We start from the raw sequence: 13,376 nt of genomic DNA, 5'->3' as shown, positions 1-13,376 counted from the left end.
TTTGCCGCTTGCGGCATGCTACTGAGCATGCGCAGTGGCAAAAACCGCATGCGGCGGCCGGATTCGTTTTTTGCCGCATCGCGCCGCATCCGGCCACCATAGGCATGCATTGAAAAATGCGGGGTTTTTTGCCGCACGAAAAAACATGCCAGGGAACGTTCCATCCGGCCGCCACATCGGCTACATCTGCCGCATGCGGCAAAAACCGTATGGAACGCAAGGCCATGCAGCACAATGCGGTAGTAATTAAAGTCTATGCAGGAAAAACGCAACCGGCAGCAAAAAAAAAACGGTTGCGATTTTCCTGCAAAGTGCCGGATCGTGCCGCATAGCAGAAACCGGATGTGTGAAAGTAGCCTTAGAGATTATATTTGACAGACAGTTTTGTTATGAGGAGGCGATAAGAAAAGCTGCACTGGAGCTCTGTACTAGTGCTCTACTTGCCAATGTCTCACTGCCTGTAATACTGTACATAGGTCAGATGAATTTCTTCCTTTCTGCATTGAAAATAAAAACGCTTGCACGATCTAATGTGCCTATGCCTTAGCGCAGTGTTACCCAACCTGTAGTTCGGGAACCACATGCATTAGTACTAGGCCTAACAAACAGCAATGAAGTGAAGGCCTCCAAATGGTGACTTTTGAGAGTAGACCTTCACAGATGAGGAAAAATAAAATGAGTTAAATATGGTTATCTGGAGATTGGATGATACTGCTAGTTAGAGGGGTGTTGAATCTGGATGCAATAGTGTGGTGATTGTGCCTGATACAATAATATCGAATAAGAGTAGAGTAGGATATTTTGGATGTAAGCATACTTTTTTTTAGGACAGGTACAAGGTTTTGGTATGTTTCTTTAAGGAATGCTTTGTCATAATATCAATATTGGGGGGGGGCTCTGAGTGACACAGACAGAAAATGGCCTCTGGGCAAGAACAACATATAGGCCCTTTGCAGCACAAGAGCTCATAAAAATGCAAAATTGCACTTGCTTTGAAGGTAGAAATGGGCCCCCTGACCACTTGGGCCCCTGTGTGGCTGCACAGGTTTAGCCAATGATATATCCGCTCCTGACAGGAATAGAGGGGAACTTGACACCAAATTGTTTATACTTGTCACATGGAGTTTTGCTAAAACTTTGCCGACTGTCATGGCAGCATTGGACTCTGTTCAGATTGTAGATACTGACACTTATACTGACACTGACACACATTGGGATAAACACAGGCAGACTCGAGTGTTGATCTGCTGTGTGCCGATTCATAGGCAACCTAGCAAGAGTTAAACCCTGCTAGTCTGCATGCTCCTTTAATCACATATTGTAGGGAGACCTATTACATCTGCTCCCCTTCTATTTATACTGTTGGAATCCTTTTACCCATACCAGCTATAGTTTATTCTGTGTTGGTGTGTGAGGTGTGGTGTCCCAGTCTCTCACTGGTGAAAGATGTGTTTAGTGGTGCTTTTTGCTTAGTGAGGTTGTGGAATGTACACCTGTTGTTTTGTACTTCCTTCTTGCTCTTGTTTTCCTCCTGAATCTCTTATTGTCTTATCCTGTGTGTGCATGCTGTGTGACAGAGTTTTCGTTTTTCCCTTGACAGTCTTTTTCGTAGTTTCAACACACTCCTGTCCTGTCCCTTCCTGGGGGAGGAGGAGGTGCAATTATATCAGGACTGGTCAGGAGCAGAGTCAGGAAGTATACTCAGGCTTCTCCACAATTAGGAGTATCCCTGAGAATAGGGATAGCATAGGGCCTCCTAGGTTGAGGGACAGCTTAGGAGCTCCAGTTCCCTGCTATCCCAAAGTCAATGTGACAATACTGAAGAGGACGCTGTGACCTGCACTCAACATTCAGGATGAAGGGGGTTGAAGGAGAATTATGCCACTCCTTTTACTAATCAGTGTAGGTGATATTCAAAACTTGCATCAAAGCTCTGCACAGGAATGTACAGAGTGATGGGGGCAGTAGGAAGCTGGGAGAGAGGGGAAGTCGTCTCACTGAAGCTCACTTCCTGATGCCCCACACTCAGCATTGTAGTGGAGAGTGGATCCTGTTAGGCTACTTTCACACATCCGGCTTGAGCTCTGCGGCTCAATCCGGCTGTGCAAGCTATGCAACGGATGCGGTGAAAACACCGCATCCTTTGCATAAGTTTTTCCTGTGCGGCCAGTCCGGTTTTTGCCGCTTGCGGCATGCTACTGAGCATGCGCAGTGGCAAAAACCGCATGCGGCGGCCGGATGCGGTTATTGCCGCATCGCGCCGCATCCGGCCGCCATAGGCATGCATTGAAAAATGCGCCGCATCGGCCGAATGCGGCGCGATGCGGGTTTTTTTGCCGCACGAAAAAACGTGCCAGGCAACGTTCCATCCGGCCGCCGCATCGGCTAAATCTGCCGCATGCGGCAAAAAACGGACGGAACGCAAGGCCATGCGGCACAATTCGGCACTAATTAAAGTCTATGCAGGAAAATCGCAACCGGCAGCAAAAAAAAAACGGTTGCGATTTTCCTGCAAAGTGCCGGATTGTGCCGCATAGCAAAAACCGGAGGTGTGAAAGTAGCCTTACACTGACAGTCAACACCCACATTCAAGCACTGTAGAGGAATGTAGAGTGATGGAGGTGGTAGTACGCTGGGAGATGGGGGAAGTTGTCTCACTCAATCTCACTTCCCAATGCCCCGCACTCAGCATTGTAGTGGAGAGTGGCTCCTGTTACACTCACAGTCAACACCTACATTGAAGCGCTGTAGAGGAATGTACAGAGTAATGGAGGCGGTAGTACGTAGGGAGATGGCGGAAGTCATCTTACTCAAGCTCACTTCACGATGCCCTGCACTCAGTATTGTAGCTGAGAGTGGCTCCTGTTACTCTCACAGTCAACACCCACATGGAAGCGCTGTACAGGAATGTACAGAGTGATGGGGGCAGTAGTAAGCTAGGAGAGAGGGGAAGTCGTCTTATGTAAGATCACTTCATTGTGTGCCCTGCACTTAGCAGTGTAGCGGACAGCAGCTCATTTTGGCTTAGCTGATCCTGTAGACGGCCACTATTGTAGCACACATCTAAGTGTTGTATAGGGATGTATAGCGTGATGAGGGCGGTACCAAGCTAGTTGGGTGATGCATTTTCTATTACAGTCACCGTCGTGGGTCAAGCTATCTTCTAGTATTTTATATCTCTTAGTTAAATGTACATCTCACACTGTCTGTAATTCCACTGTACGTGAAGCTTGGTGTTCAGGAGTTTCATGTCGCTTTAGGGCGAATTGTAGAAGACGGTGAGACTCTCGTGGACCTCGGCATTAGACCTCATGGAATGATTCAGCTGGACATGCAGTCAATGGACCCTGAAAACTATCCAATCAAAGCTGTGAAACTTCAGCATGAATACAGCATGCCAGATGTCATTACCGTTAGGGTACAAACAGGTTTGACTTTTTTTCTTAATTTTTCATGTTCATATAATTATAGAAAATTAAATAAAATATGTAAAAAGCAAATTAAGTTAGCTAAGTTTGAGACAGAGAGACTCATTACGAGAGAAAGTAAAAATAATCCTAAAATATTCTTTAACTACATAAACAGTAAAAAACTGAAAAGCGATAGTGTTGGCCCCCTTGAAAATAGTCTTCGTGAAATGGTGGAGGGGGATGAGGGTAAAGCCATCCTGCTGAATGACTTTTTTTCTACGGTTTTTATACAAGAAAATGCCATGGCAGATGACATGACCAGTGAAACCATAAATTTACCCTTGAGTATTACCTGCTTAACCCAGCAGGAAGTACGCCGCCGCCTCGAAATCACTAAGGTTGACAAATCTCCGGGCCCGGATGGCATACACCCCAGAGTACTACAGGAATTGAGTTCTGTGATAGATAGACCATTATTTTTAATCTTCTCAGATTCCTTAATAACAGGGTCGGTACCGCAGGACTGGCGCATAGCAAATGTGGTGCCAATATTCAAAAAGGGGACAAAAACTGAGCCAGGAAATTATAGGCCGGTAAGTTTAACCTCTACGGTTGGTAAAATCCTTGAGGGTTTCTTGAGAGATGCTATACTGGAGTATCTCAAGAAAAATGACCTTATGACAGAGTATCAACATGGATTTATGAGGGATCGATCCTGTCAAACTAATTTGATCAGCTTCTATGAAGAGGTAAGTTTAAGCCTGGACCAGGGAAATGCAGTGGATGTTGTGTATATGGACTTTTCAAAAGCTTTTGATACGGTGCCACACAAAAGGTTGGTACATAAAATGAGAATAATGGGGATAGGGGAAAATATGTGTAACTGGGTTAAAAACTGGCTCAGTGATAGGAAACAAAGGGTGGTTATTAATGGTACGTACTCGGACTGGGTCTCAGTTCATAGTGGGGTACCACAGGGGTCAGTATTGGGCCCGCTTCTTTTCAACATATTTATTAATGACCTTGTTGGGGGCATGCAGAGTAGAATTTCAATATTTGCAGATGATACTAAACTCTGCAGGGTAATCAATACAGAGGAGGATAATTTTATATTACAGGGAGATTTATGTAAATTGGAGGATTGGGCTGAGAAGTGGCAATTGAAGTTTAATGTAGATAAATGTAAGGTCATGCACTTGGGTAGAGGAAATAACATTTATGATTATGTACTTAATTGTAGAACACTGGGTAAAACAGACACAGAAAAAGACTTGGGTGTATGGGTGGATGGTAAACTTCACTTTAGTGGACAGTGTCAGGCAACTGCTGCCAGGGCTAATAAAATAATGGGATGTATTAAAAGAGGTATAAGTGTTCATGAAAAAAATATAGTTCTACCTCTGTACAAGTCACTAGTGCGACCGCACTTAGAATACTGTGTACAATTCTGGTCACCGATATATAAGAAGGACATAGCTGAACTGGAGAGGGTGCAAAGAAGAGCGACCATGATTATTAGAGGAATGGGTGGGCTGCAATACCAAGATAGGTTATTAAACTTGGGGTTATTTAGTTTGGAAAAACGAAGGCTTAGGGGGGATCTAATCACAATGTATAAATATATGAGGGGACAGTACAGAGACCTTTCCAAAGATCTTTTTACACCTAGGCCTGCGACTGGAACACGGAGGCATCCGCTACATCTTGAGGAAAGAAGGTTTAATCATAATCACAGACGAGGATTCTTTACTGTACGAGCAGTGAGACTATGGAACTCTCTGCCGCATGATGTTGTAATGAGTGATTCACTACTAACATTTAAGCAGAGCCTGGACGCCTTTCTTGAAAAATTTAATATTACCAGTTATGTATATTAGATTTTATGACAGGGTATTGATCCATGGAACTAGTCTGATTACTGTATGTGGAGTCAGGAAGGAATTTTTTTCCCTATTGGAGCTTGTTTGCCACATTGGTTTTTTTTTTTGCCTTCCTCTGGATCAACATGTTAGGCTATGGGTTGAACTAGATGGACTTAGGCGGGCTTTGCACATTACGACATCGCAAGCCGATGCTGCGATGTCGAGTGCGATAGTCCCCGCCCCCGTCGCAGGTACGATACCTTGTGATTGCTGGCGTAGCGAAAATTATCGCTACGCCAGCTTCACATGTACTCACCTGCCCTGCGACCGTCGCTCTGGCCGGCGACCCGCCTCCTTCCTAAGGGGGCGGGTCGTGCGGCGTCATAGCGACGTCAGACGGCAGGCGGCCAATAGCGGCGGAGGGGCAGAAATGAGCAGGATGTAAACATCCCGCCCACCTCCTTCCTTCTCATTGCAGCCGGGACGCAGGTAGGAGATGTTCCTCGCTCTTGCGGCTTCATACACAGCAATGTGTGCTGCCGCAGGAACGAGGAACAACATCGTACCTATCGCTGCACCGGCATTATGGAAATGTCGGAGAATACACTGATGATACGATAACGACGCTTTTGCACTTGTTCATCGTATCAAAAAGGTTTTACACACTACGACATCGCAAGTGACGCCGGATGTGCGTCACTTTCGATTTGACCCCACCGACATCGCACCTGCGATGTCGTAGTGTGCAAAGCCGCCCTTAAGCGGGCTTTACACGCTAGGATTTCGCTACAGCGATCTCGTTGGGGTCACGGATTTTGTGACGCACATCCGGCCGCTGTAGCGATGTCGTAGCGTGTGACTCCTAGGAGCGATTTTGGATCGTTGCAAAAACGTCCAAAATCGCTCCTCGTTGACATGGGGGTCCGCTGCCAGTTATCGCTGCTGTCGCTGGGGCGAAGTTGATCCTCGTCCCTGCGGCAGCACACATCGCTACGTGTGACGCCGCAGGAACGAGGATCATCTCTTTACCTGCCTCTGGCCACAATGCGGAAGGAAGGAGATGGGCGGGATGTTACGTCCCGCTCATCTCCGCCCCTCCACTTACATTGGGCGGCCGCTTAGTGACGTCACTGTGACGCCGAACGGACCGCCCCCTTAGAAAGGAGGCGGTTCGCCGATCACAGCGACGTCGAAGGACAGGTAACTACGTGTGACGGGGGTGCGCGATTTTGTGCGCGACAGGCAGCGATATGCCCGTCGCGCACCAAACGATGGGGGCGGGTGTCATGCTAGTGATATCGGGCCGGATATCGCAGCATGTAAAGCCACCCTTAGGCGGGCTTTGCACACTACGACATCGCAGCCCGATGCTGCGATGCCGAGTGCGATAGTGCCCGCCCCCGTCGCAGCAGCGATATGTGGTGATAGCTGGCGTAGCGAAAGTTATCGCTACGCCAGCTTCACACACACACTCACCTGCCGTGCGACGTCCCTGTGGCCGGCGACCCGCCTCCTTGTTAAGGGGGCGGGTCGTGCGGCGTCACTGCGACGTCACACGGCAGGCAGCCAATCAGAGCGGAGGGGCGGAGATGAGCAGGATGTAAACATCCTGCCCACCTCCTTCCTTCCGCATATCCTACGGAAGCCGCAGTGAGGCCGGTAGGAGACGTTCCTCGCTCCTGCGACTTCACACACAGCGATGTGTGATGCCGCAGGAGCGAGGAACAACATCGGACCGTCGCGTCAGCGTAATCATGGATTACGCCGACGCTGCACCGATGATACGATTACGACGCTTTTGCGCTCGTTAATCGTATCATCGAGCCTTTACACACTGCGATGTCGCATGCGATGCCGGATGTGCGTCATTTTCAATTTGACCCCACCGACATCGCACCTGCGATGTCGCAGTGTGCAAAGTGCCCCTTAGAGTCTCCCTTCAACCTTAAAAGCTATGATACTATGATGTTAAATATAATATGACTTTACAAAATGTACCATCTTTCATTTGTTCCTTTACCTGTTGGACATGCTTCCAAGAAGTATCTGATGTCTGTTTTGCTTATGTGGTATATCTTTCCATATAGGGGATGAATCCTATCAAGATATAGCAGTAGAAATTGAAAGATTGAACTACCGTAAGCCGTATTTGGGTGGATATCGTCATAAAGTGACTGGTGCTTTGTTTCATCATGCTGGGACACAAACTGTACCCAAAAAGAGACCTGAAAAAGACATTGTAGTGTTCTGCAGAGATACACAGGTATGATGTCAGTATTAAAGATTTGTGTTAAAGATAAATTTGTTTATTTTAAAGATTTGTTCATAGTCAGCCCTGCACACAGATTATCCTTTTTTACTAAATAAGAGAGCAGAGTGCTCTGCTGCTTGTGTGACACATATACTTTAAGATTATATATATGTGACATATATTTCAGGTGGGTCTGCTCCGAAACTGATTTAAAAGAGCACTTAAAGGGAACCTGTCACCAGATTTGGTGACTATAATCTGCGGCCACCACCAGTGGGTGCTTATATACAGCATTCTAACATGCTGTATATAAGAGCCCAGGCTGCTGTGTAGAATGTAAAAATCACTTTATAATACTTACCTAATGGTCGGTCCACTGCAGACTGGTCTGATGGGTGTCTCCATTCTCCGGGTCCAGTGCCTCCTCTTTCGGTCATCTTTGTCCTTCTTCTTCTGAAAACTGCGTGCATGACGCGTCCTACGTCATGCACACAGGCCGGCATTGAGGTCCTGCGCTGGTGCACTACAATACTTTCATCTGCCCTTCTTAGGGCAGATCAAAGTGCGCCTGTGCAGGACCTTATGCCAGCCTGTGTGCATGACGTAGGATGCATCATGCACCCAAGCTTCAGAAGAAGGAGGACAAAGATGGCCGAAACAGGAGGCGCCAGACGGAAACACCCAATTCGACCGGTCTGCACCGCAGCGACCGTTTAGGTGAGTATAATAAAGTCATTTTAAAGTTCTACACAGCGGGCTAGGCTCTTATATACAGCATGTTAGAATGCTGTATATAAGAGCCCAGTGGTGGTGGTCGCAACCTATAGTCACCAAATCTGGTGACAGGTTCCCTTTAGAATATGCTAAAAAGAATGAACATATGCTTTGCAATATCAAAACGACTTGCTTGTGCATATGTTGTTATTTTCTTTAGCTTCTTTTAATCGCTTGAAGCTTTTAAAGTTATTTATTATTTGCCTTGGCCTTAAGGGCGGCGTCACACGCTACGATATATCGGGCGATATGTTGTCAGGGTCACGGATTCCGTGACACATATCCGGCATTGTTTGAGATATCGTAGCGTGTGACAGCTACGAACGACTGTGAACGAGCAAAAATACTCACCTTATCGTTGCTCGTTGACACGTCGTTCATTTTCATAAAGTTGTTCCTCCTTCTGCGCGCCGGTTGTTCGTCGTTCCCGAGGCAGCACACATCGCTCCGTGTGACACCCCCGGGAACGACAAACACAGCTTACCTGCGTCCCGCCGGCAATGTGGAAGGAAGGAGGTGGGCGGGTTGTTACGTCCCGCTCATCTCTGCCCCTCCGCTTCTATTGGGGCGGGCCGCTGTGTGACGTCGCTGTGACGCCCAACGTCCCTCCCCCCTTCAGGAAGAGGACGTTTGCCGCCCACAGCGAGGTCGTTCAGGAGGTAAGTACATGTGACGGGGTTAAACGACTTTGTGCACCACGGGCAAGAAATTACCCGTGACGCACAAACGACGGGGGCGGGTGCGATCACTCTTGCGATCGCCCAATATATCGTCGCATGTGACGCCGCCCTAAGGGTACTTTACACGCTGCGACATCGCTACCGATATATTATTGGGGTCACGTCGTTAGTGACGCACAACCGGCGCCGGTAGCGTCATCGCAGCGTGTAACACTAATGAGCGACGATCAACGATCGCAAAATCATTCCAAAACGTTGATTGTTGACACGTCGCTCATTTCCTTAATATCGCTGCTGCCACCGGTACGATGTTGTTTGTCGTTCCTGCGGCATCACACATCGCTATGTGTGACACCGCAGGAATGACGAACATCTCCTTACCTGCGTCCACCGGCAATGCGGAAGGAAGGAGGTGGGCGGGATGTTACGTCCTGCTCATCTCCGCCCCTCCGCTTCTATAGGCCAGCCGCTTAGTGACGCCGCAGTGACGTTTCTATGACACCTAACGCACCTTCCTTCTTGAGGGAGGGATTGTTCGGCGGTCACAGCGACGTCGCTGCACAGGTATGTGCGTGTAACGCTGCTGTAGCGAAAATGTTCGCTACGGCAGCGATCACCAAATGTCGCACATACGACGGGGGCAGGTGCTATCGCACTCGACATCGCTAGCGATGTCGCAGCGTGTAAAGCACCCTTTAGGCTATGTGCACACTTTGCGTTTTTACCTGCGTTTCCGCAGCATTTTGAACTGCAGCGTTTTAATGCCAAAAGGCATGCGTTTTGATTTTCAAGCAAAGTCTATGGGAAATGGGGTTTTCTTTGTCGCTCCATTGGGAGACCCAGACAATTGGGTGTATAGCTTCTGCCTCCGGAGGCCACACAAAGTATTACACTTTAAAAAGTGTAACCCCTCCCCTCTGCCTATACACCCTCCCGTGCATCACGGGCTCCTCAGTTTTTATGCTTTGTGTTGAAGGAGGCACACATTCACTCGAGCTCCCATTTTAGTCAGCAGCAGCTGCTGATTGTATCGGATGGAAGAAAAGAGGGCCCCTAACAGGGCTCCCGGCATGCTCCATTCTCACCCCACTGAGTCGGCGGTGCTGTTAAGGTTGAGGTACCCATTGCGGGTACAAAGGCTGGAGCCACATGCCGTTTTCCTTCCCCATCCCTTAGAGGCTCTGGGAGAAGTGGGATCCTAACCGGTCATCCAGGCACTGGGACCGGGCTCCCTCCGCAGCCCCTGTGGGATTCTGACGGACAGGAGACTGGGTATCATCAGGGACAGGCCCTGCATCTAAAGGTACTCTGTGTCCCCTTGGGGACGGTGCATGGAGCACTTTGGTCTCAGACGCTGCAGCGGCTGCTGTATTTGTATGACGACCGGGACTACCGCGCCGACCGCGCCTGTTTGCCGGCCGCGGTATTAAATTTAGTCCCCGGCTTTTGCGGCCTAGTGCCTTAAACTCCCGCCCCTGGGCCTGCCAGTCAGGGGGTAAGGGCGGGACGGTCGGCCTGACGTCGACAGTGAGGGCTGGAGCACACTTTAGGTGTCCTCCTCCCCCCTCACTAATCACTCTGGGGCACCAGATTCCCGCACTTTATTAGTCACGCCCACGGCTCCCTCCTCCCCTGAGAACGCCGGCAGCCATGTTTTAAACACATTCTGCCGGTGGAGGACTTCTGGCTGCAGCTCTGGGAGACCCAAGGCAGGGAATCTGGTGGACACACACCGCTTGAGCGGTCGGTAAGCCACACCGGTCACCCGGTGCTGGTCCCCCTAGGGTGCCGAACTGTATATATATATATATTATATTTCTATACATTTTCTCGGTTCGGCCGCATTGTTTAGCTTTTGGCTATATACCCTCAGCGATCACTCTCCTAGGAGACAACAGCATGTCGTTCACAAGGAGCAAGGGTGCCAAGACACAGGGTTATTTTGCAACCTGTACCTCTTGTGCGGCTATGCTACCTGCAGGTTCCACCTACCCTCACTGTGAGCAATGCTCGGGCCCTGTGGCACTCGCTCAGCCGGAGCCTCGGGCACTGGTGGGACCCTCGGCCCAGGTAGAACCGCCGGCTTCCCCTGTCCAGGTGGCAGGGACAGAGTTTGCAGTTTTAGCTGAGAAACTCTCTGAGTCACTTTCACAATCCATGGCTCAGTCTATGGACAAATGGTCTGCTAAGATACTAGAAGCCTTACAGTCCAGACCGGCCCTTACACAGGCCCCGGGCACTGCGGGGTCATCGCCCCCCAGGCCCCTCTCGGTCTGCGCCGCAGCGTGCTCCCGGGGGGGCCCCTAGGTATTACGTGGAGGACTCCGGCACGGACCGCAGTCCCAGACCGGGCTAAGCGGGCTCGCTGGGAATCTTCCCCGACTTCATCACGCTGTTCGGGGTCTCAGCTTGAGGACTCTCTGGAGGATGAGGCGGAGGTCGCAGCCCAGGGGCTCTGACCCTGACGTTGCTCTCAATCTTGATACACCTGAAGGGGACGCCATAGTAAATGACCTTATAGCGTCCATCAACCAGGTGCTAGATCTTTCTCCCCCAACTCCCACCTGTAGAGGAGTCGGCTTCACAGCAGGAGAAACACCAGTTTAGGTTTCCCAAACGTACACGGAGTGCTTTTTTCGATCACTCTAACTTCAGAGATGCTGTCCAGAAGCACAGAGCTTTTCCGGACAAGCGCTTTACTAAGCGCCTTAATGACACACGTTACCCCTTCCCCTCTGATGTAGTTAAGGGTTGGGCTCAATGTCCCAAGGTGGATCCTCCAGTCTCTAGACTGGCGGCTAGATCCGTAGTATCAGTGGCTGACGGTTCATCGCTCAAGGATGCCACTGACAGGCAGATAGAGCTCCTAATGAAATCCATCTATGAAGCCACAGGCGCGTCTTTTGCTCCGGCCTTTGCAGCCGTGTGGGCACTCCAAGCTATCTTAGCTTGTCTGTCTGAGATTAATGCGGTCACACGTACCTCTGCTCCGCAAGTAGCGTCTTTGACTTCTCAGGCGTCGGTATTTTCATCCTACGCCATGAATGCCGTCCCTGGACTCTGCTAGCCGTACAGCGGTAGCATCCGCCAATTCGGTGGCAGTCCGCAGGGCCATGTGGCTATGCGAATGGAAGGCAGACTCTGCTTCCAAGAAGTTCTTGACCGGTTTGCCTTTTTCTGGCGACCGATTGTTTGGCGAGCAATTGGATGAAATTATTAAGCAATCTAAGGGAAAGGACTCGTCCTTACCCCCAGTCCAAACCAAACAGACCTCAGCAACGGAAAATTCAAGCGAGGTTTCGGTCCTTTCGGCCCTCAGCCAGATCCCAATCCTCCTCGTCCAACAGGCCACAGAAGAGCCAGAGGAACTCTTCTGCATGGCGGTCTAAGTCACGTCCTCCAAAGACCGCCGGAGGCACCGTCTCCAAGGCGGCCTCCTCATGACTTTCGGCCTCCCCAAAACCGCATCCTCGGTCGGTGGCAGGCTCTCCCGCTTTGGCGACGCCTGGTGGCCACATGTCCAAGACCGATGGGTGAGAGACATTCTGTCTCACGGTTACAGGATAGAGTTCAGCTCTCGTCCTCCGACTCGTTTCTTCAGAACATCTCCGCCCCCCGAGCGAACCGATGCACTTTTTCAGGCGGTGGACACTCTGAAGACAGAAGGAGTTGTGATCCCCGTTCCCCTTCAGGAACGTGGTCGCGGTTTTTACTCCAACCTGTTCGTGGTGCCAAAAAAGGACGGGTCCATTCCGTCCCGTTTTGGACCTCAAATTGCTCAACAGACATGTGAGAACCAGACGGTTTCGCATGGAATCCCTCCGCTCTGTCATCGCTTCGATGTCCCAAGGAGACTTCCTAGCATCAATCGACATCAGGGATGCCTATCTCCATGTGCCGATCGCACCAGAGCATCAACGCTTCCTGCGTTTCGCCATTGGGGACGAACACCTTCAGTTTGTGGCACTGCCTTTCGGCCTGGCGACAGCCCCACGGGTCTTCACCAAGGTCATGGCATCCGTGGTGGCAGTCCTACACTCTCAGGGCCACTCGGTGATCCCTTACTTAGACGATTTCCTAGTCAAGGCACCCTCCCGGGTGCCATGTCAACACAGCCTGACCGTTGCTCTGGAGACTCTCCAGAGGTTCGGGTGGATCATCAATTTCCCAAAGTCAAAATTGACTCCGAGCCAGTCACTGACTTATCTCGGGATGGAGTTTCATACTCTCTCAGCGATAGTCAAGCTACCGCTGGACAAACAGCGTTAGCTGCAAACAGGGGTGCACTCTCTCCTTCGGGCCCAGTCACACCCCTTGAGGCGCCTCATGCACTTCCTGGGGAAGATGGTGGCAGCAATGGAGGCAGTCCCCTTTGCGCAGTTTCATCTGCGTCCACTCC

At 50.0% G+C, this 13,376-nt stretch overlaps 1 protein-coding gene across 3 annotated transcripts in view; it reads left to right on the top strand.

The window, feature by feature from the left end:
* Positions 1 to 13,376, top strand: part of IQUB (IQ motif and ubiquitin domain containing) — a 125,601-nt gene that overhangs the window by 48,852 nt on the left and 63,373 nt on the right. For all 3 annotated transcript variants that reach the window (XM_075342530.1, XM_075342528.1, XM_075342529.1), the window contains 2 exons: positions 3,261 to 3,428; positions 7,360 to 7,535. In XM_075342530.1, the coding sequence (XP_075198645.1) occupies positions 3,261 to 3,428; positions 7,360 to 7,535 (344 nt within the window). The remainder of the gene's footprint in view (positions 1 to 3,260; positions 3,429 to 7,359; positions 7,536 to 13,376) is intronic.

Source organism: Anomaloglossus baeobatrachus, chromosome 4 (assembly GCF_048569485.1).
Source record: "Anomaloglossus baeobatrachus isolate aAnoBae1 chromosome 4, aAnoBae1.hap1, whole genome shotgun sequence".
NCBI lineage: Eukaryota > Metazoa > Chordata > Amphibia > Anura > Aromobatidae > Anomaloglossus > Anomaloglossus baeobatrachus.
Note: the sequence above shows the minus strand (reverse complement) of the source record. Positions and strands in the feature narration are given on the sequence as shown.